Source organism: Pleurodeles waltl, chromosome 3_1 (assembly GCF_031143425.1).
Source record: "Pleurodeles waltl isolate 20211129_DDA chromosome 3_1, aPleWal1.hap1.20221129, whole genome shotgun sequence".
NCBI lineage: Eukaryota > Metazoa > Chordata > Amphibia > Caudata > Salamandridae > Pleurodeles > Pleurodeles waltl.
In genome coordinates this window covers 553,484,605-553,512,048 of record NC_090440.1, presented here as the reverse complement: position 1 = coordinate 553,512,048, position 27,444 = coordinate 553,484,605, and the positions used below count along the sequence as shown (strand labels likewise).

The window sequence follows — 27,444 nt, the reverse complement described above, 5'->3', positions numbered from 1 at the left end:
CACATCCTACAAAAATTACACACACACACAAAACTAAATAATACCTATTACACATCTCCCCCTTACACATCCTACACAAATACACACACAAAACTAAATAATACCTATTTACAGTTAAAAATACTATTAACCGTTCCTAATTTTGCATAAGTTTCCCATACTGCACTCCTTTCCATCTTCCAACTTAACTACATTGTTATACACCTTTACCACCTTTTGTGGTTTAGAAAACTTGCTCTCACCCTTCTTCACTACACCAAACCTTTTCACTGCCACCCAATCACCAACTTCCACATCAATCTTCTTCACCCTTCTCCTAATGTCATATCTTAATTTGTTACGCTCCTGCTGATCCAATACTTTCATTCTCATCCTTCCCCGATCAACCCATACTTGTTTCTTTTCACATAACCACCAAGGAAATTCCTTTGTTGCTGGTTCCCTACCTTTAAGAGCAACAAATGGCGACTCCCCTGTTACCGAATGGGGCGTCACTCTATGTACCCACAACATTTTGTTCAATTCCATTCTCCAATCTAGTCCATTCGCCAAAGAGATTTGAATATTCTCCATAATCATTAGATTCACCCTCTCCACTAATCCGTTGGCTTGCGGATGGAACAGCGCAACTTTCTCATGTTTAATTCCTAATCCAGTCAGGAACTCTTTCATACTTCCCGACACCAATTGCACGCCATTGTCAGTGATCAGAACTCTCGGCACACCTTCTTCCAAAAACACTTTCTTAAGAAATTCTATAACATTACTAGTTGTGATTCGTTCCAAATTCTTTACTACAAACCACTTACTATGGTAATCTACCAAAACAGCAAGAAACCGATTCCTCCTACCCAATTTATCCACCGGGCCTATAAAGTCCAAAGCTTACTTCTCCCACGGTTGTGTTGGGAACTGTACACATCCTAAAGGTGGCTGCCTGAGAACTCTGGTCTTGTCACTGTTACCACATGCTACACATTCACTCACCATCCGCTCCACCTCCCTATCCATTCCAGGCCACCAATAAAATTGTCTTAGTCTTCTCTTGGTTAAACTCCTTCCTAGATGACCCTCATGCACCAATTTTATCAACCTCACTCTCAGTTTCCTTGAAGGAACAACTTTCCCGTGTCTTAATATTTTCTCTCCTTGAATACTCAATTCATTCCTTACTTCCAAATATTGTCTCAAACCTTCATGTGAGTGACTGCCACTACCATCTGGATCACATATAAGCCTTTTTAACTCACGGTATTCTTCATCTTCCACTACAGCTTCCTCCCACTCCTCCTGTCCTAATGCCAATTCTTCATCTATTGGAGACGCCTCCACTTCCATCTCACACATTAACAACACCTCTTCAGAACTCTCATCAACCAGCAAACGTGACAGACAGTCGGCCACAATATTTTTCTTACCCTTTACAAATTCCACAACAAAATTGAAATCTATAATGTTGAGCAACCATCTAGATATTCGGGGTGTTATGCTTCCCTCCAAACCCCGACCACATTTGAAAACCTGCAATAACGGTTTGTGGTCCGTCCGAAGTATAAAAGGCAATCCCCATAGATAGTATCTGTAATGGTTTACACCCCAGCAACAGGGCAACGCCTCTTTCTCAATGGCAGAGTATGAGCGTTCTGCCCCCTGAAGTCTACGAGATGCAAATCCAATGATTTTCTCTTCATTCTCCACCATCTGTATGAGAACTGCTCCTAACCCCACACTACTAGCATCCGTCATTAAGATTGTTTTCTTGCACACATCAAAATGTCCCAGTGTAGGAGCACTAATAATAGAACTCTTAATCTTCACAAATGCTGTTTCACACTCCTCTCCCCACTCAAACACTGTCCCCTTTCTTAACAGCAATCTCATAGGCTCCACAACCACAGTAAAATCATGTACAAACTTTGAACAGTATTCTGCTAATCCCAGAAATTATTTTAGTTGATCTTTGTTCTGTGGTCTCGGTGCTTCACTAATCGCTCTTACAATACTTCTTTTTAGTTTTATCCCTTCAGCAGATACTTCATGACCTAAATAATTCACTCAATCTTTTCTCAACTGGCATTTTTCTCTCTTTACAGTCAGACCATGAGCCTCAATCCTCCCTAAGACTTTCTCAATCAACTCAACATGATCATTCAAAGATTTTCCCACAATTATGATGTCATCCTGGAAACACAATACATTTTGTAGTCCATTAAAAACATTTTGCATGATCCGTTGAAATACAGCTGATGCTGAGTCTAGCCCAAAAGGCATTCTACAGTAACGGTATGCACCCAAAGGAGTAACAAAAGATGTTAAAGGTCGTGAATACGGATGCAAGTTAACTTGATGATAAGTTGCAGACATTACCAATACACTAAACACCTTACCACCCCCCATCATACTCAACATTTCTGTGATGTTCGGCAAAGGCTGCCTATCCACCCAAATGTTCTTGTTCAAATCCCTCAAGTCAATGCATAAACGAATCTTGTTTCCCTCCTTAGGTGCCACGACTATAGGCGCCAACCATTCCGAGGACTCTATTGGTTCGATAATCTTTTCTTCTAATAATTTGTTGAGTTCCTGCTGGAGTGGTTCCCTCATCAAGAATGGTATTGACCTTACCTTGTGAACCACTGGTATCGCATTTTCTTTTAAAATTATGCGATGTGTAAATTTCTTCAATTTACCTAGGCTGTCAGTAAACACATTAGGAAATTTTTCCATGAATTTTTCAGGCCATTCTGTTCCCATTTCTTGAGTATCCATATGTTCGATATATGCTTTTTCCACAGTCATGACAGGTTCAACTGCGTTAGGGTCTAGTACTATCTCTAAGTCTTTCTGGTGTCGCCATCCTAAAAGATTGGACCCTTCAGATGTTACGTACACCTTCCCGTGTACTCCGTTGCCCTTGAACAAAATGTCCATCCACCTCATTCCTAAAATATTGATTCTGTTTCCCCCATATCCAACTGCTTTGACATCTGCACTTTGCAAATCCTCAATTTTCCTTTCCAAACACTCCACATACACATCCTTGGATATCAAAGTAAATAGGCTACCAGAATCTACTAGCACTCTTACAGATTTGGATTCCAATACTATGTCACAATGAGGTTTTTTCCAATTTGATAGTGCTCTCCTTCTTCAAATTCCTTCCAGTTTTAAATTCTATATTCCGTTGGTTAACTTCCAAAGCACTATTAACAGTTAGGACAATCTCCTCCTGCTCTTCTCGTGCATCATCCAAAGATTTGACACTATTATTTAATGCTTTTCCTTTCGACTTACACACTTTGGCCAAATGACCTCTTATTCCACACACCCTGCACGTTAGGGTACGCGCTATACATAGAGGATTAGAGGCAATATGTCCCAGACCACCACACCTGTAACATAAAATGTTAGGATTCTTCTTTTCCGTGACCTTAATTCCCTTGTTTCCAGGATTCTTGTCTTGTTTCTTTACCTTAAACTCTTTCACCTCAACTGTATTTTCTTTGTCTGAGTCCCTTATATGAATCTTAACTTCAATTTCTTTCATCCACGTTTCAGTACGCTCCATACTTCGCACTATTTGTATGCACTCTTCCAATGAGGGGTCAATGGATAACAATCTCTCCTTCACTTTCTTGCTGTTAGTACAGCGTACAATCTGATCACGTATCAAGGAGTCACTCAGATTCTGGAAATCACACGTTACTGCTAATCCCCTTAATGCTGCGACATAAATTAACACATCCTCATCAGAACCCTGAACTCTAGAAAATAATTTATGTCGTTCAAACACTATACTTATTTTAGGTGTGAAGTGTGGCTCCAGCATTTGCAGGGACATTTCATATGGGTTTGTAGGTTGTCCATCCCCCATACCCAAAGACACCTCAGGCAAATCATCATATATCCTACGACCTTCTGTTTCTAAATGATGCAATAGGATTGCTTGTCTCCTAAGAGGACTGTACCTGTCCCCCCCTATTGCTAATAAGTAGGTAGAAAAAATGTTCTTCCACCTTTTCCAAGGAATTATTGGTTCCCCTGGTAAAGGTAAAAAACATGTAGGTGCCGAGATGCTTTGTTCAGCCATAGCTGCAACTGAATTTAAAATGAATAGAAATTAAAATAAATGAACAATCTAAAATTACAGTCTCTTTCAGTCTCTGATGTGGTACTTCTGGAATAGTCCTTTTTCTAGCTTGTTTGCAAAAGTCCTTCTTCTATTTTAACTGTTCGTGAGATCAATGTGAAAAGTACAGACAGGAGTCGGAGTTGGATGGCTTCGACAAAACGTGAGTAATCCTTGATTTAATCTGCTTGCATTCCTCGCGCCGTTGTTCATTTGTTGTTCCTCACGCTGGTATTCTATTTTTAGCGCGTGTCAGGAATAATATTTCGTCGTGCCATGCGCGTCTTAGTTTTATTTGTAGCACGCGTTGAGTGTTCTGTTCTTAGCGCGTGTGTAGAATTGTTTACATCTGAAAAGGCGTCGTGTGCTCTTTCCGTTAAAGTGCCGATTGGTATAATATTGGATGTTAAACTTTTATATCAATTCACCATCAATATTCTCAAAGTAAATGATTTCAAGTTCCTTCAAGCGTTAACGTTGGATTACCATTGGTATCCTTGCCACATTATTTAGCATACACGCTGAAGCATAAGTCTATCAAAACAATAGCGCTCCTTTGAAAACATACGCAACTTGGCACTTACAGTTATTCAGTTCACATTCCAAAGCCTTCCGTATTTTCTTTTCCGGATTTCTTTTGTTGCTCACGTTGTTATGAGTAGGGAGTTGCTTGGTTTTCCTTGGCTTCTGTACAGAATCCACTCGTCGCCATTTATGTAATGATCCAAGCAGTCATTGTAGTGAATAATCCTTTATTCCTGTACAGGGGTACTAGTAGTAATGGTAATACAGCAACTCCCAGCACACAGCTCCAGCCTCTTCCTTCTCCTGCCTCCTCCAGACTGTCCCTTTTCCAACACTCCACCTAGAAGGCCCCTTCTTCCACATTCCATTTCCCACTTATAAGCTTATCACTACAATTGGCATGGTGGGAAAATACAGTGGACTGGAATGTGTCCAGAGTGATCGTCAGTGGTTGAGAATAATTCAAGCATTCCATTCATCACCTTGTTGCAGTTGACACACTAAGTACGACAGATAAGCCCAGATGTAGGTCTCGTACTGTGCCTAGAACTCAATTGACACCCTATTGGTGAGACCTAAAAAGGTTGAAACTGGTTTCTGGGGTTGCTTGTGTTTCCTTCTAGAGGGGGCCTTGCAGTTCAAGATGGATTGTCCCCATGAGTAGCAGGGTCAGTACTGATTTGCACTAGGCGGGTCTCTGTATATATTGGCATGGTGGGAAAAATAAAGGACTGTAATGTATCTCAAGCAATCATCAGTGGTTGTGATTAGTTCAGGCATTCGATACATGATCTTGTTGCCGTTGACATCCTACGTGTGGCAGGTATGCTCTGACGTAGGTCCCATGCTCACTGCTCCTAGGACCCAAGCTGCACCCTATGGACCTGGCCCAAATGGGCTGAAACCTGTCTGTGGTTACCTGTATTCCCTCCTAGTGGGGGCCTCGCCCTGTAGTAGGGGATGAAGTGAACCCATAGGAAGCAGGGTCACTACTGATTTGTTAATGGTGGGTGTCCTGAGTGGCATGGTAGGGGAAAAGCAATTGACTGAGATGAGTCCCAAACAATCACCATTGGCTGAGATTCATTCATCCATTACCATGTTGTTTGTTACAATATGATAAGGAGCACATCTTGCCAGGGCCATCTTAATGCCTAGAACAGATATATTATGCTAAGAGGGCAATGTTATGCCAGGGCATCCATAATGCTTAAAAGACCCTTTGCATGCCAAAGAGAGCCAGCTCATGCAATGACCAACATATTAAAGAGTAAGCCCTTTATATTCCAAAGAGAACCAACTTATTCCTGGGCAACCAGAATGATAGAATGACAACAACATAACAATTGATGTCCCTTATAAAAATACATTAACTAATAAATACATATTAGAACAATGGAATGTTGAGCGCTCCATTGAAGACAATGGAGTAGCTTCAGGCTTATAATAGCTGGCAAAAGCCTTCTGCTCCAACATTTCAATGTTTGTCTTTCTGTTTCTCCAATTTTAATTTAAAACATTACACCCTTATTTGGTGGATTATTCTAGTAGCCTCATATCCCTTCTGCCCAGGGCTATACCGGTTATTAAAAGCCTGCTCCCTCGTTATGCGTTTCGGGCCTATAACTTGGGTTCAGGGCCTTTAACAGCCGGTATAGCCCTTGGTAGCGGGTTATAAGGCTATATAAAAACACTGGAAGATTGAGTGCTCCATTGAAGACAATGGAGTGGCTCAAGGTCACTAATGGCTTGTAAGAGCCTTCTGCTCCAACATTCCAATGTTTATCTTTCTGTTTTCCCCTTTACAATTTAGAACATTCTACGCTTGGTGATTGGATTGGTCTAGTAGCCAAATAGCCCTTCTGCCTCTGGTAATTGCAGCTATTAAACACCTTCTCCCTTGTTGTAGGCCATTGCAAAACTCAGGTTCAGCCCTAGGCAAAGAGCTACAAGGTGACATTCATTGATCCTCTCAACAAAACCTAACACTCTACTAGTTCTCAAGTCTGCCCCCTCCAGCATCAATAATCTGTACCAACATAACCATTTCCATCCACTTGCCCACACCGTTATAGGTAACTGCCAGAGCTGGCATAACATAACCTGGTTGTTCTGGAGCGCTGCTGATGGTAAACGGGTGCCACTCGTACTTGGCTATGACTGGGATATTCACATAAACATAGTCACCAGGCTTGTACTGGAAGAACTGCGGCCTCTTGATCACAAGATGGGTGACCTGAAATCAAATGAAACATAGGAGACATGGGAAGAAAATAATTATGTGCGATAATGCATATTTTCCACTGCATGGTGGGTAGACAATTATGGACTTATTCACAAATGTATATTTGGCTGTAAACATTGTGTTTGTGGGGACTCTCAAAGTCCCCCATCCCCTTTCCACTCCGGAAATGATCAGAGTTTTTCTTGAGGACAAGACTTGAATGGGTTGGGTGAAGGATCACTCACACGCTCGTGGGGTGTGCAAAAAGGGCTTTCTCCTGGGGATTTTTTTTTAATTGTAATGAAAACAAATGTGCATTTGCCTATGAGGAGGTATTTCTCCCTTTGCAGAGACCTACATTATTTAGAACTTCATAGCGGGAATAAGAGTGTGCTGGAACTTTCACATGACATTCACATGACATTTCCTGTAATGGGCCTGGAAATCTGGATCTGGCACAATTTTCCAGGTGTACCATGGGGGATGTTGGTTAATAGCAAAAAAAAATTAAGTATGCTCAAGTCCAAATATAACCCCCTGCCTGAATTTTAATTTTTGAAAGGGCCCCATGATTTTACGTCAGACTTCCTTCATTGACTTCATGTATCAACAATGCAATAAACGAAAATTCCTTTATCGTATTGATGTTGCTTGAGGTCAGTAAAGAAAGCTTGGAATAATGTTAAAGGACTCTTCATTGGCAGTGAAGTCTGCCCAGGCGGCAGTGAATGGGAAATCTGGCTTCTATAAGCAGGCTGTTATTAGACAATATTAACTTTTCTGTCCCATCCCCACTCCAACAGAAAGGATGACTCGTGTTGGTGATTTGTGTAACAGGGCAGTGCCAATTGATTATGTTCAGTATACCTTAGACGGCAGAAGATTGGCCTCCACAATGTATAGTCCCCCGATGCGGGACACAGCAATGCCAATCACCTTCTCCAGCAGGAAAATAAGCCCAGGCACCAAAAACCATTTCCAAAACTGAGGCCCGTGAAGAACAAGTAGAATCCAGATCCAGATATAGGAGAGGTGGGTCCAATAGAAAACCTGCAAATAACAACAGGGAAGTAGTTGTATCTTTTCCTACTGCCAGTTTCCAGCAATACTGAGTAAGATTTATGAGCCTGGCAAAAAGATAAGCATAAGAAGCCACACGACGGAGGTGGCATTGGATCCTTGCAGGTATCCAAGCAACAGAGGGCAACAGTGACGGCAGTGTCCATCTGAAGGCTATTAGCTCTGTTCGGTGTATGTAAGTGGTGCACAGGTAACCTACACACAAACTGAAATAGAAGGGTTGCTGGTCCATTTTGTGCACCCGTGTGCCACAGAAATTGTACCGCCCCGACCATGCACTGCAAACTGCAGCCGAAGGGGTTGGACCATGACATCATATAATGCAATGCACTGCAGAGCCACACATTTACGACACATGAGTGACAGAAGCAACACCCTGTGACATTTTTCAGTCTCAAATTATGTCAGTAGACTAATCCTACGCATCGCTGACAATGAATGTGATTTGTTTAGTGATACAACCATCGTAGGCTTGCTGATCAACATCTGTTTTGACGTGGACAACACAAACTAAGCTAAAGTGTTTTTACTGAGAAGAAGACACTTGATCTAATTTTTACAACTGAAATCTGGCTGCGCGATGACTTTATTCCACTCTCCGGCCTACTGACACTTGAAAGCAGTATCACAACAAAATAATTGCCTCTTCAAAGGGGTGGAGAGGTTGCAGTTCTTAGGTTAACAGGTTCTTGATTAATACACACATATCAAACACTTTGTTCAAGGTCTTTGCCTTTGCTCAAGCCTTGTTCTTAGAACTCACACCTGCAGTAAGCAGTGGGCACATGTACACAATGTTGCCATGAAGACAGAGCTTGTGCCAGAAACGATGTTGTCATGTAATTTACATTTTTTCAGTAGTCTCAGATACTTCCAACTAAAAGTCGACCAAACAGGCTTAAAGGGTTAATATTTTGTATATTGTTACCGTTTCGATCCAGGGGCAGACTAACAAACCACAACTTCGATTTTTGAACAAACAGGATTAATTGATGCACTTTCCAATTTGCGGATCCACTTTCAAGTCTGGGAAGGTGGCAGACAGAATTTTGTGATTTTTTTCTGATTTGACCACCAGTACAGTGTTCATGAAAGAACCGCGGACTCTACCGTAATACAAAGCCTGACCAAGGCACTGCAGGGCCATTCAGGGAATACATGAGCTGCTCGGTCAAAGAGGACACACGCTTCTGGATTATGGAAATGCCTTAATACCCCCAAAACGTAGAATGAGAGCGGCTACAAGGTTCACAGTTTTGCACATACGAAAAGGCAGACTCTTTTACAATAAAAACAGAATTTTGATCATTTGTGAACTGTGAACCAGAAATGAGGTCTACAGACCTAGAACACCATTACACTGATAAGCACTGTTCCTAGTACATGACTATTCCTAGTACTTGAAGCGTAATTCGCTGGCCTTTCTCTGGATAATGGCCATCATGCACACTATGGGGGTCATTCTGACCCCGGCGGGCGGCGGTTGCCGCCCGCCTGGAGGGAACCGCCATTTGGCCGCCCCGCGGTCAAAAGACCGCTGGGGCCATTCCAACTTTCCCGCTGGGCCGGCGGGCGCTACCTAAGGTAGCGCCCACCGGCCCAGCGGGAAAGTGGCCTGCAACACTGAAGCCGGCTCCGAATGGAGCCGGCGGTGTTGCAGGTGTGCGACGGGTGCAGTTGCACCCGTCGCGCTTGTGAAAAGCATGCTGGGGCCCTGTTAGGGGGCCCCCTGCACTGCCCATGCCATTGGCGTGGCGCGACAAGGGAAATGCTTCTGGTGGAGCAAAACTATGCTGACAAGTATTTGCAATGCAATCGGTTAGATTTATTGGCGTTGTAAATGACAATATTTTTTACCCATGTGTTTTGGTTTGGAATGGAGTGGATTTATGTGGTGTGGCGTGGAATTATGTGGGTTATTTCGTGTTATGTTATTCTATGCTAAATTGTGATGTGTTATGCTATGTTGTGTTATGTTATGCTATGCTGGGTTATGCTATGATGTGTTATGTTATGCTATGCTGTGTTATGTTGTGTTATGTTATGCTATGTTGTGTTGAGTTATGTTGTGTTATGCTATACTATGTTTTATGTTATGCTACGTTATGTTGTGCAATGTTGTGTTATGTTATGCTATGCTATGTTGTGTTACGTTGTGTTATATTATGCTACGTTACATTATGTTATGCTATGTTATGCTGAATTATGTCATGTATTATCTTATGCAACGCTATGTTGTGTTGTTATTCTATACTATGCAGTGTTATACTATGTGAAGTTGTGTTATATTGTGTTATGTTATGCTATGCTATGTTGTGTTGTTATGCATGTTGTGTGATGCTGTGTTATGTTATGCTATGTTGTGTTATGTTGTGTTATGTTATGCTATGTTGTATTGTGTTGTGTTAGGCTATGCCATGTTGTGTTATGTTATGCTATACAATGTTGGATTATATTGTGTTATGTTATGCTCTGCTTTGTGTCAGCTAAAAGGAGAGAAAATGCAATCTGCCAAGCGAGGACAGAATAAAGACCAGGCTGCTAGGCCGCAGGCACTTTATTTTTTGTTTATTTTGTGAACCTCTATAATACGCTCGAGGGTAGTATACAAGGGGCACAACAGCATAAAAATATACCTAATAAGGAGGCTTATCTTATTTTCATGAGGGTGTAAGGAAAGTTAAAAGTGCATTGTCTCCGTACAAAATATTCTGAATAAACAGGTAGGATTTGTACAACAAGTTCATGCTGTTGTGCCTGTTCACGCTGTGAGCACCATGGCCGTCATGCAGTGAGAAGCGGCAAGACAAAAAAAAAAAAATGTTTGCCCACGCTAAAGTATATCAGCAATTGTGCAATTATCTATGTAACAGGGGCAGTTTTCAAAGCGTGACAAAAACAGTCTCCAGATGGGACATACCAATGACATCAAGTGAGTTCTGAAAGGCAAGCCTACGAACGAGTGAAAGTGATGGGCACGAGATGGACGTGGTTAAAAGCCCACAATATTTATGTCAGGTCAGAGAGCTTACGCGCTCGAACTAAAAACGCTTGCTTTTAAAGGAAGGACACGTCAGATGGAAGAAGAAAGAAGCATTTGCAAAGCCAATAGGTTTCTTCTCTATGAAATCTATTGGTTTTGTCAATGTTTGTTTAGACATGTGACACAGCCGCAAAAGAGGCTGTGCAACGTGTCTTAAAGTTTAAAAAAGGAAATGCTATGACGCAGCCAGCATTGACTGCATTTAACTTTCATTTAACTTTAACAGTGACCACGTCATAGTGTTTTTTAAAAACTTTAAAACATGCTGCGCAGCAGCTATCGCCGCTGTGTCACATGTCTAAATAAACATTGACAAAATCAATAGATTTCGTAGAGGAGAAACCTACTGGCTGTGCCATTGCTTGTTTTACATCCTTTCACATTATTATTCATGAGCTGCATTATTTCTTAGGGGCCATAGATTTGTGTGGATGTTCTTCAACCTCATATTCAGAGCTCTCAATCATGCACACAGACCCCCAGTCTCAACTCACTCAGACGAACATACGCAACTCAGTTTGCAGGAGTCAAGGGCAACAGGAAAACTATCTTGCACAAAAAAACCTAAAGAAACACATCTCGAAAACAATCACATACTCCGAGGGAATGCAAGACGAAGTTAAACCGGAAAAGTACCAAGGGACATCATCACTGACATTGCTTGCCTTAAGACTGTTGAAGATTAGATCAGTGTTATTGCCTCTTAAGTTAGGGAGATGAATATCTGTCCTGTAAGTAGCAGTTTCACAGTCTGTTTTAAATTACAGATGGTCCTGAGACTTGACAGGACCTGCCTCATTAAGGCCCCTCTGTCCTACGATTGGCAGTCTATATCAGAAACCAGATGGAGTGATTTTGAAGGACGGCTAGGCTAATACTAAATGAATTTTAATAGGGGATGGCCCACAGTTCATGGTTCTTACGCGGTGAGTGCTGCAACTCTGCTTCCGACCCCACATTCATCCCCAAATCCATTTTAGACCCTACTGTCAAGCAAGTCTTTCAGCTCCTTGTCCTCTGCCCCAGCACCCACCTGCTCTACCGTCCCCGTGAGGCATGGGGACGGAGCTGCTTCTACAGAGCCATGACATCCCACCAGGCAGACAGCCAGTGGTACAAATACAACCCAGTAATCAATAAAAAAAAGTCATTATGGCATAACTTAACGCCGCCTCACATTGTGACATATCCAAAGTGGCAACGTCATTGACATAAAAAGCAAACTGCAGTGACATGAAATAATGAGCTGTTACTCTCAAACAAGTCTTTCAGCTCCTTGCCCCCTGCTCCAGCACCCACTACCTTTGCTGTCCTGGGAAGCTGGTGAAGCGTAGAGGTGGAGCAGACAAGCTCAAGCAGACAGCCAATGGTGCAAATACAACCCAGTAATTAATAAAAAAAAAAGTTGGCATGATGTAACTTAACACCGCTGCACATTGTGACATAACCAAAGTGCCGGATGCCGTAGACATAAAAAGCAGACTTCAGCGACATGAAACCAGTAATCAATTTTTAAACAGTTGTTATGACGTAACTTAACATCGCCTCACAATGTGACATATCCAAAGTGGCGATGTCAAAGACATAAAAAGTAAACTACAGCAACATGAAATAAAAACAAGCAAGCCTGGTGGAGGGTCCGAGCACCTCCAGTATATACTTCACGCAGCCACGTATACTGTGAAAATAAAAAAAATAGTGTCTTGGGAGGCATATGGTCAGTGGAAGGACACTGGTTAGTAGCCATTGGCCAGTGACCGGAAGGAGTACTTGGTCCCGAATCCACCCAATGGCATGGACGGCAGGACTGCAAAGCAGAGTGCATGAAGTGAAAGCAGATGACGTGCCGGCCATTCCGAAGCACGTAAATTAGAGTGATGTTGGACTAAGACAATGGTAAATTCAGGTAAGTAAGGGGCGGGTTCAAAGCCCCTTTTAAGATTTCTTTTCATCAACAAAAGATTTTGCAAGTGTGCACATGCATGCAAAACCTAAAGAACTCCTTATGTTCTCAGGTGAAAAGGTATTTCTAAAATAATAAATGCCATTTAAATTGGCATTTAAGTAGTTATATCCTGACTGTTCCAACAACTCTCTCCACATTGTCATTCACTATACTAGATTATACTTTCAATTCAGAGTGTTTTGGATTCTGTTGCGGTTTTCAGATTTTGCCTCATGATGAGAATGGCCGTTTTTAACAATCCATTAAGGTGGTTAGACATTCCTTTACTTCAGTGGTAGTGAAAAATATTCCACAAACTGATTGTAGGTTAAGTTACATATATGTAACTAATAATCAAGAAGTGCTACAATTAAAATTTCTGCATTCAGAGTTCTGAGGCCATACCTCAGATGAGTATCTCTCACTGTAGAAATCATCTCTGTAGAATTGGTCAGCTTTTCCATCATTCTTCAAGGAAATTCATGAAAGTAGAGACCTTAACCTTCTCATTCGACTTTAAGGCTGTCTTAATGTCAACGAGTTCTCACTATCAAGCCCCCATTCAGTATCAATTTCCTCTGCATTTCATGAAACTGCTAAAGGGGTGGAGTCAAGTGCTTGAGGAATGTGGCAGCACACCTCAAAAGCTCCGCTATCAGCAACATGTTGGTTTGCAAAATAATCATCCTCCTAACCCACAAGGTACCCAAACAGGAGGGCTAGAGTTGGTAACCCCCTGTGACCCAGGGAAGATTTATACAACCACTATCAGCACTCCAGACACCCATCGAAACATTGTGGCAGAGGCGTGAGAGAGGCACCTTACCTGCAGAGCAACTCGACAGTCAGCCACTTCGCAAACGCATCATGACCCTGACTCCCTGTGAGGGACGAAGGACTCTATTAGCCGCAAATGCGGGGAGGTTGAACTTTAGGCACTCACCACCTGAATTCCACCGACATAGTGCTGGAGTAGGGGGGCATGAACATGGAGACTGAGACACAATGCTGCATTGCTGAGGCCCGGCAGCCACAAAGGGGCTTAAAGACACGCAGCAGCCTTCCAAGACCCACATGCACTCTTCATTTATTGAAAGCTGGACGAAATGTAATGATTTTCAAGAGTGAAATCTTGTTGAAAAACGCCAATTCACCAACCTTTGGCAAAATTGCAGAAAAGGGACACTATTCAGAAGAGAAGGACCCCAAATGAGATTCATTACACATAAACCTCAAGGTTAGTGGGGTGTGTTCCCCCTCCTACCTCTAGACCAAATGCCGACTAAATACTGCTTCCATATATTGGGGAGAGGTAAGTCCACCCTCATGCCACAGGGCCTGGAACTTGGGTATTAAAAGCCAACACCTGGGAGCATTCCTTCTACGACATATGTACAGGTAGTGTCTTTGAACACCTTCTTACCTCAGACTAAGCACTCTGAGGAGCGTAGAGGGGCTGGTATCATATGTACTAAGTGACAGTGGAGGTAGACACTATTCTCCCCTCCTACTAATGCCAATCATCATGTCAAAACTAGTAAAGCAGGTCCTCTTCATGATCCTTCTGTGTAGAAGGATTGGACATCTGCTGATGTCTGAGAGGTGGTCACATGCAAATCTGCAAAAAATTCTCTGGAATCAGACTAACCACTACATGACAAGACATTCAACATTATCATGAAGGAGCTAACGGTGCTCAGATTGACCATGATGGAGGTGGCTGGCAACATCTCCTAGACATCGGCAGATGTCCAATCATTCTGAAAGGACATTGCCTCCTTCAATGGTAGGATGCAAGCTGCAGAAAACAGACTTGACCAGACATAAAAAAGATAGCCTCCTGATAGACCGAGAACAGGTCCACTGGTACCTCCAACAGAAACTAGTAGGACTGTAAGTCAGAAACCGGAAAGACAATTTCAGATTCTCGGGACTGCCAGAGACACTTGAAGGGGACGATATGATGTCTTTCTAATCTCATTTCATTCTTACCATCACAAAATTAGCTTCCAAACCCAACCCCTCATCACCCCTCAGAGTTCCAGAGGGTACACAGAATGCAGTCCAGATGTATACTGCTCAAAGAAAGATCTATAGAGATTTTAGCATGCTTTTTACATCATCAACGGGTGAGGTAAACCATAACAGAACCAAAAAATGGGCCTTTGTTGTACAATGAACACAAGATAATTATCTCATAAAACTTTTCACAGGAAACCATGATCGCCAGAAAACGATATATCCTGATGCACCCTGGTCTCAAGCAGCTGTGGATATGCTAGGGGATCCAAGATCCACCATAATGCTCATCATGCACATCAAGAAAACTATGGAATACCGAAGCCGAGCACATTGAGAGGATTCCTAGATACCATCAAGGACACAATTATGGATGTTTCAATGGTCACTGAGAACAAGGATCTACACCCTATTCCCTGACACCACAGACAAAGGAGAAACAGTGAACATCACCCCTGAAAAATAAAGCAAGAGTTTGAAGAAGTTACCTAGTGCTGGACTTCAGCACAGCCACATAAACCTCAATGCCAACAAGCTCATCATTGGACAAATCCCGCTCCCTGCTAAAACCACCTCAATCAAACTAGAACCTGCTTGTTGGCAGCTTCATGACCAAGTCACACAACTAGGGAAGGTATGTCAAGACAAATATACCGACCAACATCCCTCTACCATAAGACTTACATATGTTCCCCACTCTTCATCCCCCCTTTCTTGCTCATAGCCTACACTCTCCTTCCTCTTTTCCTTTCCCACATTTCCCATCCTCCTCTCTCTGTTTCTCTTCCTAAACAGATTACCTTGGGCCGAAATGGGAGAGCATTATGAGTCCTAGGTAACATGTTGGTGTGATGTCGCATGGCCAATTGCTTGGGTGCACGATTATCCACCTGATAGAAGAATGTTTTTTCCTTTACATCAGATGGGTCAAGACCCGCATTTCAACCACATCATCTGGCTTAATTCCTGGGGCACAAATACCAAGTCATCTCATAGTATAATGACAAACTCCTATATGATTGACATAGAGAAGCATTGTAGAACTCCTGCTTCACACTCAATCCTTTACCCCAGAGTCACGTAACAAGTGGACTCACACTCCCTTCCCCTCCTCTCAACTGCAGCACATATAGACACCCAGAGCCTCTCCTGTGGCCAGTTCTCCCCAACCCATTGGGCAGGTCAAGTATGCATTGGAGCCATTCCCTTTCCAAAAACAATTCCTACCACTCACCCTTGAAAACACACAATTGATAGCCCTGATACACCTCTCATTGATTTCTCTGACCATAAATGACCTCGCCCATTACGTAAAGCCGAAGAAAATACTGAATTATATACACTTTCTATGGCCAGGTGAAGCCCTGCTTCAGGAGACTCATATTTTCGATTCAGAAAGTCAAAAACCTCAGGATAGACTGGGTAGATAGGGACTATCATACCAGTAACCTGGAACTGGGATAAGATGAGATCCTCTCCTTGAAATTACATCGCAAAGGAGGTGTGGCCATAATATTTGCCAAGAAATTACCAATGAGGTTCCACAAGGTAGTGAAAGATCCATATGACCATTATATCGTCAGAGGGGCCTCCATACACAAAGAGGTACTCCTGATAGAGTCATTATATGGCCCTGTACAGACAAAGACATCCACCCTGGATAAAATATGCAGATTTCTACATTAGTCAACTAAGGTCATCCTAGGTGGCGATTGGAACACAGTTCTCGATCAATTTATGAACAAATCTGACCACCCATTGCTTCGCATCAGCACAGACAAAGGTAGGTCACAATGTGTGATTGACTTTTTCCTGCTAGACCCATGTTGGCTTCACCACACTACAACTGAAGACTACACCTTTAACCTGTGCGCCCATGGCATGCGGATACATATAGATTACTTTCTGAGGTCAACTAGAACAACTCATAGACACCATCATCTAACCAACTGGGATCTCTGATCATAATACCATCCAGATCTGGCTAGACATGGGTCTGCAAAGACCTGTGGCCAGTCAGTGGTGTCTGAACCTTTCCAACTTTAAAATAACTGACAACAAAAAAAGCTTAACATCCTTCCTTCAAGATTTCCTGAAGGACAATAATGGGACAGTATCCTGTCCGATGTCCTGTGGACCGGGAGCAAGGCCACCACATTTGGGGAGATCAGGGGAGATGCAGCAAGTAAAAAGAAAGAAGAGACCCAACATAGGGTATCTGTAGAGTAACAATTGGAAACACTAACAGACAATTACTCCTCCCAACACTCCACAGACACCCTGAAGAGGCTGATTGAGGTGAAGCATGAGACTCCTGGCACTTCCAATGAAACAACAAAAGGCCTACCATACTATCGTGGCATCCTTCTCCCACAAAACATTACTATAACACACCCAACAGGCATTTTAGACACCTTTTTAGACTTTTATTCCTCTCTTTACTCCTCTGACTGCATTGACACACAAATCTCATAACAAACAAGTTACAATCCAATTACACACTTTCAGTGCTCTCCCATGAACACAGGCAAGGGCTTGAGGAAGACATAACGAAAAAGAAAATCACCTAATTTACAGCAAAGCACCAGCTTAAATGGGTACAGTTAGAACTGGAGTCTCTAGTTGGCAGTGGTTTACGTCACGTCTAAGTATGGACCCTCATTCTAGTCATGGCAAATGAGCCACACAGCTAAGGTAACACCTGGCCACCCCCTTGGTAGCTTGGCACAAGCAGTCAGGCTTAGCTCAGAGGCAATGTGTAAAGTATCTGTACGCACACACAGTAACACAGCGAAAATGCTACAAAAGGACTCACCAGTTTAGAAAAATAGCAAATATTTACCTGAAGAAAAGAAGACCAAAATGATAAAAATCCAACACACACAAGCAAAGATATCACTTTTATAAAGTTGCCAAGAGTCTTAATCCAGAGCAATCAATGGTTGTCTCTTTTTAACACACAATATGTGGGATGCATCAAAAACAAAGATGACATGTATAACACACCACGGCCTACATTTCAAATACACTGCACCCTGCCCATGGGGGTGCTTTGGGCCTACCTTACGTTTGACTTACATGTAGTAAAAGGGAAGGTTTGGACCTGGCAAGTGGGTGCAGTTGCCAGATCGAACTGGAAGTTAAAACCGTACACACAGACACTGCAGTGGCAGGGTTGAGACATGGTTATAGGGCTACCCCTGTGGGTCGCAAGATCAGTGCTGCAGGCCCACTAGTAGCATTTGGTTTACAGAGCCTGGGCACACATGGTGCACTATACTAGGGACTTACTAGTAAATCAAATATGCCAATCATGTGCAAGACCTATCTCTCACATAGGTTAACATGGGAGCTGCCTTTAAATATTATTAAAGTGCAGAATCCCTTTGGGAGCAGGTAGAAATGTGGAGTTTAGGGCCTTTGAGCTCACAATTAAAAAATACATCTTTTAGTGAAGTTGGTTTTTAGATTGTGTGTTTGATAATGCCACCTTTGGAAAGAAGGTATTTTCTTGCTTAAACCATTCTGTGACTCTGCCTGTTTGTGGATTCCCTGTCTGGGTTAGTTTGACAGTAGGACTGTTTGCACCTCTCCTCTAGACAGTGACACAAAGTGGCACATATCCTGATGAGCCATCTGACTTGGAGGGGAAGGGAGGAGTGGTAACTCACACCTGAAAGGACTGTGTCTGCCCTCACACAACGCAGTCTCTTACCCCCTGGTGCGTCTGGGGCCTGGCCTAGGCAAGGAATGATCTTACAAACAAGAGAGACTTTCCTTTGAAGTTTGCCTACTTCAAAGGCAGAAAGGGGTATAAGTAGTGGATTCAAAACCTCTGAAAATTAGATCACTTTCTGGATTCAAGAGGAACTTCTGCCAAGGAGAAGAGCTGAAGCACTGAGGAGAAATGCTGCTTCTGGATGTGATGGTGCTTTGTTGGGCTATCCTGCAGTTGCTGCGTCTGCCAGTGAAAGGGGACAAAGACTGGACTTTGGTGTGCATTCCTGCTTGAGAAGAATCTCCAAGGGCTTGTACTGAGCTTGCTTCATGCTGTTGAAGTCTCAGGGTCATCAAAGGCTCCCCCTGCCAGCACCTGGACTCTCTGCTGAGACTCCTGCCCTGCCAAATGGTGCCCTATCCAGTCCCTGGGCCCTTGAAAGGTGAAGTTGGCAGACAAGAACTGAAAATCCATGCACAGAACACCGTGCAGGGAAATGTTCGACGCATCTTCCGCAACGTGGCTGATAAATGACACGCCGCCGGCTGCACGGCTGAAATCGATGCTCTACCTGGGAGATTGACGCATTGCAGCTGGGGAAACGACACGCAACACCTGCTTACGGAGACTGATAACGACCCAAACCCCACGCAGCGAGGTTTTCTGATACCGTGTGATCAGATTTTCCCGTGGCGTCCAAGTCAACCCAACTCTGCTTGGATCCAAAGGACCCAACCAGAAATCGATACATCGCTCTCTTGCGAGGGGGAAAAACGACGCATCACTGACCTGACCAGAGAAGGAAACGATGCATGGCCTCACTTGCGAGTAAGGAATCGACACATTGCTACCCTTTTCCGATGCACGCTCGCCTGTGCGGCTTTATTTTTTACACTAACCAGGTACTTTGTGTAACAACAGCATTCTCACTGTTTTCTAAGGATTAAGACTCTTATTCTTTTGAAAATTAATATCTTGACTTCTGTATGTTGGATTTTTGTCATTTTGGTCTTGTTTGATTTAAATAGATATTACCTATTTTTCTGAACTGGTGTGGTGTTCATTTTGCAGTGTTTTCACTGTATTACTGTGTGTGTTGGTACAAATACTTACTCAGTGCTTCTGAAGTTAAGCCTGCCTGCTCGTGTCAAGCTACCTAGGGGGTGAGCGAGGGTTTAACTGAGTGTGATTCTACTCTGACTAGAGTGAGGGTCCTTGCTTGGACAGGGGGTAACCTGACTGCCAACCAAAGACCCCATTTCTAACACACGTTTTGTTAGATGTGTGGGAAAACCAAGATTAAAAGGTTGGCGGCATCCCTAGATGCTGAAAACAGTTTTCATAGGTTTGAGTGGGAGTACCTGTTCTCCGTTTTACAGAAAATGGGCATGAGACCGGTATTAATCTCCAGAATTCGACAGCTTTGCAGGCAGCTTTGTAGGCAAATCACAGAAAGGGTCACCTGTAATGGTTATATAGATTCGCTGTTCGAGCTTAGGAGGGGCACCAAACACAGATGCCCATTATCACCACTACTATTCATCCTGGTCTAGAGCAGCTGCAGACAGCTACCAGGGAAATATCGGACATCTAAGGGATACTGATGATAGGAGGAATGCAAAAAGTGTTGCTGTATGCAGATGACATACAGGGCATGCTTTCAAAACACACATTCTCACTTAGGGGGTCATTTTGACCTCGGCGGTCTTTTTGAAAGACCGCTGAGGGACCGCCGTGCTGAAGACCGCCAGTGGTGGCGGTTTTCCTCTCGGCGTATTATGACTGTTGGCAGCTCTTTGTCCTTTTTCAGACGGAGAGCCACCAACAGCCATACTGGCGAGCGGCGGGGAAGTTGCTCCACCTCCACCGCCACGTCAACAGAACACCGCCCACGGAATCACGTCTTGTGATTCGGCATGGCGGTGTTCTGTTGACGGTGTGGTGTCGGCGGAGCAGCCCCCATGGATCCCATCCCCTCCTGGAGGTTCGACGGACCAGGTAATTCGATCATCCGTTAGGGGAGGGGGGTGGGGGGGTGTTGTGTGCGTGCATGGGGGTGTGCATTTGTGTATGTAGAGGGGGTGTGTGAGTGCGTGTATGTTTGCAGGGGTGTTGTGTGTTTGGGAATGAGTGCGTGTATGTCTGCGGGTATGTCTGTATGGATGTGTACGTGTATGTTTGAATGTGGGTGTGCGTGTCTGACTGTGTGTGTGGATGTTGGCATGTATGTTGGTGTTAGTGCGTGTATGTGTGTGTTGGTGGTGCCTTCGTGCGTGTCGTGTGTGAGAGAGTGATGTCTGATGTTGGGGGTCGGGGTTGGGAGGGGGGTCCTGCCACCTTTGGGGGTGGCAGGGGTGGTGGGGGGTGTGGGGGAGGGAGTCGGGTGGGAGTGGGGGGTGGGGGAGACCCCTATCAGTACCAGGGAAGGAATTCCCTGGCACTGATAGTGCTTACCGCCATGGATTTCATGGCGGTTCCAAACCCCATGAAAACCATGGCGGTCAGCCGGGTCCAAATACCACCGGCGGTATAGTGACGGCCGCCGGGCTGGAGACCCAGGTCTCCAGCCCAGCGGGCGGAACGGAGAAGCTGCGGATGACCATGGCGGTAACCGCCATGGTCATAATTCCGTAAAAAAGACCGCCAGCCTGTTGGCGGTCTTACCGCCGCTTCTACGCCTTCCTCCAGGGATAATGACCCCCTTAGTGTCCTCATTGACTGATTTCCCGCTTCTCGCATTTGTCAGGTCATAATGATGCCACACATGGGCCACATTACAGTGGCTGCCCTTGGAGGTCAGCTGTTTAGATGGATAGCTGATAAAATGAGATACGTACAGACTGAGGTCACACCAGGCTTGACATGCATGGTCAAACACAACATTGCCCTGCTACTTACTAAATTTCAAATTAATTTAAACAGATGGTCATATCTGAATGCATCAATTAGGGAGGAAGACACAACTGATTTAAATGAAGGTCACACCAAGGTTCACATATAATTTTCCAATGATACCTTTACACATCCCATCCTGATTAATATCAGCCATAGATAAATCTCTGAAATCTTTCTCTGGAGAAATGGAAAGCTATACTTGAAGCTAGGAGTTGCACATCTCAAGAAAAAACGAGTGCTTGAGCCTACCCCTTATGAACACCTATTGGCTGGCCTCCCAACTGTCACATATCAGATACATCATACATGACACACTGGACATGCCTAGATGGGTATTACTGGAGAAAGCCCTCTTTGGCAGTTGAGGAAGAGTCAAGATGCTTTACCCAGAAGACAGAGATAAATCATTAGCTTCCCACCTGAAGAAGAGCTAATGGGAGAACATGACAGGCTCCGTGACCCTGCCCTGGTGTGGCACAACACCTCAATTAAATAGGATCTGCTCTGGAAATATGGAATCCTGAGGAATCTTATCTATCTCAAACCTCCTCCTGAAAGAAGACCTCACATCATTTGCAAAAACTAGGACACAGTTTCACTTGCAACCACACCCCTTCTGGGTCTACCAGAGGCTTACCCAATGCCTGCATCACACTTCAGACCAAACCCCCCATGCCCTTGTGACATCCTCAATCCTACACTACATCCTACGGTGGCAACATTCAAAGGGGTGCTCTCAAATCTGAATTAAAATTATGATGGACCACTAATTCTTAAATCCGAGTTCTTGCTCCCTGAAAGAGTGGTGGTCACAGAGACTGCTCATCCAGTACTCCGGTGTAGACTGGGTGGAGCTGTTGTCCATGCACGATAAACCACTAAGGAAAACCCATCTTAAACTGTGTTACATCAAAGAACTACACAGAAGGCACTGGTCTTCCAAGAGATTAAACAGTCCACATTTTAAAGATGTGACTCACAGGAAAGAGACATAGGACCCCATTATGACATTGGCAGTAAATCCTGCTTACTGCCACTGTGAGCGCTGCCAACATACCGCCACAGTGGTGGATATCTGTTAGCCATATTATGACACACACACCAATCTAATAGAATACAGCCACAACCACAAATCCGCCAGCCTAAAGGTCAGTGGTAAACTGTTGGTACCAACACCCACACCGTTACACCAACAAAACAACGCCCACCACATCATGACCCTCGAATCACCACAGCGGACATTCAATGGCAGTAAACCATTGGCGGTGCACACCGATGCGCTCAGAATGGACACCTTAATACTAAACTTCACAACATTGGCCAATTAAAAAAACACACACCTGACACCCATACACACATCACACCCACTCCCTCACACCACTATATAACACACACCCACATTATCCACAACCCCTTACGAATACAAATCATTGCCACCAGACAGACATCAAGACCACTGTGACAACTACACACACACACACCCATACATCCCTCACGCACTCCACTACACACACCTAATCACACTACCCAACACCCACACACTTACACACACCACACAACACCCATGGCCCCACAAAGGCATCCCCATTTCACAGATGAAGAGTTGCAGGTCATGGTGGAGGACATAGTCAGGGTAGAGCCACAGCTCTTTGGAGCACAGGTCCAGCAGCTATCCATTGCAAGGAAGATGGAGCTATGGCGTTGAATCGTGGACAGGGTGAACGCCGGGGGACAGCATCCAAGAACAAGGGATGACATCAGTAAGAGGTGGAACGACCTATGGGAGAAGGTACATTCTGTGGCAGCAAGGCAACAGCTCGCCATACAGAGGACTGGCGGTGGACCCCCAACTCCCCCCTCACAGCTCACAGCATGGGAGGAGCAAGCCTTGGCATTACTGCATCCTGAGGGACTCACTGGAATAGCCGGAGGACTGGACACTGGTAAGTCAACATTTACCACTTATCACCCCCATACCTGCATGCCATCTCACACCCTCACTCCCATCACTCCACTCCATCCCACACACTGCACCAACGCAGATGACTAACCCCAGTGCCAAGCCCTGCATCCATACCAATGCATGTCCAGCCCTCCAGGCCCTGCATGGACACCCATCACCAAAGCATGCACAGCACAGGGGTACTAACAATCTCACAATACATCACCATACCCATTCAAAGGTGGCAGGGCAACAGCAACAATAGAGGGGAAGATAGGGATGTACAATATGTCACAGGCATGAAGCATAATACATCACTTACATCCACATAGGTGCTCAGGCGAATCTCAGCAGAGAGGACGTGCCACGACAATCAAGTCCCCCAACAGAAGATGCCCCCAGTGATGACAGTAACTCTGGACTTCAGGATCTAGCTCAACAACCTGGCCCATCAGGGACCACGGGTCAGTCGGTCATCCCAGCCTACTCCCAGTCCAACACAGAGCCTTCCCCATCAGTATCCAACACCACAGCACCCACCCAGCGTACCCACACCTCAGTTCCCAGGACACATCAATCAGCAGTGTGTGCACCTGTACAGGGACCCCAGTCCACACCTCGCCCCCAAGACAATCAGGGACCTGGGGTCAGTGGCAGTGGGCACACCGTTCAGGGGATAGGGCACAGGGCAACAGGGACACTGGGAGGACCGCTGTGCGCCAGCAGGAGGACAGGCCCAGGGAACTGACTCTCCACGAGGCACTCACTAATGTCCTGGGGGCTTATTAACAATCCCAGGACACGATGGGCCAGATCCTGAACAACATGCAGGAGAACAAGCGGCTGCAGGAGGAACACCATCAGGACATCAAGGAGGACTTACAGGCCCTCAACACCACCATGATCTCCATAGCAGAGTTGCTGGCAGACATGGCCAACATCATGAGGGAATGGACTGGACAGCAGCTGGCCCCTACCACTAGCCAGTCTATTGACCAGCCCACCACTTCCACTGCAGCTAGTGGACAGGAGACCCTGCCACAAGTCCCACAGGCCACCAGCACCTCTCGCCCTGCAGAAGGTGAACCACCCTGCAAATGTTCCCTGCGAGCCAGACAGAAGCCAGAGACACTTGTTAAAACCAAGAACATCGCCAGGAAATGAGACTCTCTTCTGATTGCCCCCCTTGTGTCCCACCCTGTCACCGTGTCCACTTTGAACTGCATTGGCTCCCCTTCCTATGACCCTTTGGATACTGGACCTGTGCTACAAACAGACTGGAACAATACCCTGGCCTTTCCTCCACCATCACCCCATTCCATTGCACTTTTCAGTCACTTATTTGTACTACAATAAACACCCTTGAACACAATTTAAGTGACACTGTTTTATGTGTTGAAAATGTGCATTTGTGGGAACAGTCACATCTAGTGCAAATGATTTGAACACTGTGATAGCACACAAATAATGACCTGTAACTGTCTGTAGTGATCAAATCAGGACCTTATTGTCATATCACCAACATATGGAAAATGAGAAGCCATAGGTGACAGTAAGTTGAGATGCAAAGGGAGTGAATGCCATCATGCTACACCCACACAGAAAACATAAATAGTCTGAGTAATGGTCAGTTCCACTGTCTCACCTGTGTGTCATTGGAAGTATTGACGTATAACTGATGTTCTGGTGTCCTCATCCTCATCCTCTGCCTCCTCATCCTCATTTTCATCAGGGTCCACAGCTGCCATAGGGACATCTCCAATCTCCTCCTCTTGCAGAAAAGGCACATGTCGTCTGAGGGCCAGGTTGTGCAACATGCAGCATTCCACTACTATCCAGCAGACCTTTCCGGGTGAGTAGCACAGGGATCCACCTGGCAGATGGAGGCACCTGAACCTGGCCTTCAGGAGGCCGAAGGTCCTCTCAATTAATCTTCTGGTTCGCCCATGTGCCTCATTATAATGGTCCTCAGCCTCTGTCCTGGCATTCCTCACAGGGGGTCAGGAGCCACAATAGGTTTGGGTAGCCAGAATCACCTGCAACTGTTGAGGGACAACATTTAGCCTTACACAATGCTATGGGGATAACACCTGAAGGCATACACTTACATACAGTGGTTGGGGACTCTGGCTCACCTATTAGCCACACACTGTGCCTCTGTAGTTGGGCCATCACATTTGGGATGCTGCTATTCCTCACAACAAAGGCGTCATGCACTGACCCGGGATACTTGACAGTGACGGGGGAGATGTATTGGTCCGCCAGGCAAACCATTTGCACATTCAGTGAGTGGAAACTCTTCTGTTTCCTGAACACCTGTTCATTCTGACGGGGGGGACAAACGTAATATGTGTACCATCAATCTTCCCAAAAATACTGTGGATATGTCCCATTGCTTAGAATCCTGTCGCCACAGTGGCCAAATCTTCCACCTAAGGAAAAGCAATGTAGCTGCACATGTGTTTCACCAGGGCAGACAAAACCCTTGCCAGTACGATTGACAACATTGGCTGTGACATTCCTCCTGCCAAGCCCAGTGTCACTTGGAAAGAACCAGTTGCCAGGAAATGGAGCACTGATAGCACTTGCACAAGAGGGGGATCTCAGTGGGATGACGGATAGCTGATATCAGGTCAGGCTCCAATTGGGCACACAGCTCTGTGATTGTGGCCCTGTCCAGTCTATAAGTCAGTATAATGTGCCTGTCCTTCAGTGTAGCCTAGTCCACAAGGGGTCTATACATCGGGGTTTGTCTTCTTCTCCCATTCATCCACAGCGGTACGTATCTAAGGGACATAAGAGTGAGTAGGCTGTCACAATTTGGACAATGGAACCCCCACCCCAGTGTGCATAGTCCATTTATGTGATGGGACAGTGGGAATGGCAAGGTATGTGCAAATCTAGGCAGTGATGCAGATAAGGTTAATCTGATTGTTGTCCACCACCATGAAACGGTGACCGCCTGTCCTGTATGTAGGGACAGGTGGAAGTGAGGTAACACCGCCAACGTTGGGTGTCGTGGCGGAAGGCACGCTTTCACTGCCGTGCAATTCCTCATTGGATAATATGGGGCTCTATGGAATACAGTGGCCAATAGGGAACAGCGCCGGCAGTGATGGTGTACACCGCCGCGGACATGACCGCCATTGTCTATCTGATTCCTCACTTGTTTCCTGACCTTCTACAGGAGAACACCTACACTGCATGTGCTGCTGTGACCTGCATCTGGAATCTACCATGGCACGTGTGACCGGATAAAAGGGCCTCTACCTTCACTGCGGAGGAGTTGGAGCGATTGGTGGACGGGGTCCTACTTCAGGACGGACTGTTATATGGGCCTCCAGACCAACAGGTGAGTACACCTTGGGCATGATACATGTGGGAAGGATGCACGGAGATGTAGGCGCAAGCATCGTGTCAATAGGGGTGGGTGGGAATGTCTTGTGGTGGTGTACATGGTGTGCACCGGGCGATGTGTGTGCCAATGGTGATAGAAACAGGATTGGTGGGCCATATGTGTGACAGGCTGGATTGTATGTGTAATGGTGTCCTCCCATCTGTATCGCCTCTGCAGGTCAGCGCCCATCAAAAGAAGGGATTATGGCGTGCCATCGCCAAGGACGTGCGGACCCTGGCAGTCTATGGCAGGTGGAGCACCCATTGTCAGAAACAGTGGGAAGACCTGAGACCCTGGGCACGGAAAACCGCAGAGGCCCAGCTGGGGATGGCCTCCCAACAAATAAGGTGTGCACGTCGGAACCTGACCCCCCTGATGGCCCGCAAAATGGCGGTGGCCTACCCAGAGCTGGATGGGCGCTTGGGGGCATCACAGCAGCCACAAGGGGGTGAGTACAGTGGCCGTTACAACAATAAGTTGTAGGTGGCATGGGATCTGGGTGGTGGGTGTCAGTTAGTGAGTGTCCC

The 27,444-nt window shown here is 45.1% G+C and overlaps 1 protein-coding gene across 1 annotated transcript in view; it reads right to left on the bottom strand.

Annotated features, from left to right (window-relative positions):
* The window catches only part of NOX5 (NADPH oxidase 5), a 246,625-nt gene that overhangs the window by 90,531 nt on the left and 128,650 nt on the right, over positions 1-27,444 (bottom strand). Inside the window, exons 7-8 of the mRNA XM_069221267.1 lie at positions 7,746-7,928; positions 6,758-6,890 (exon numbers count right to left, since the gene is read on the bottom strand). Coding sequence (XP_069077368.1) covers positions 6,758-6,890; positions 7,746-7,928 — 316 coding nt within the window. The remainder of the gene's footprint in view (positions 1-6,757; positions 6,891-7,745; positions 7,929-27,444) is intronic.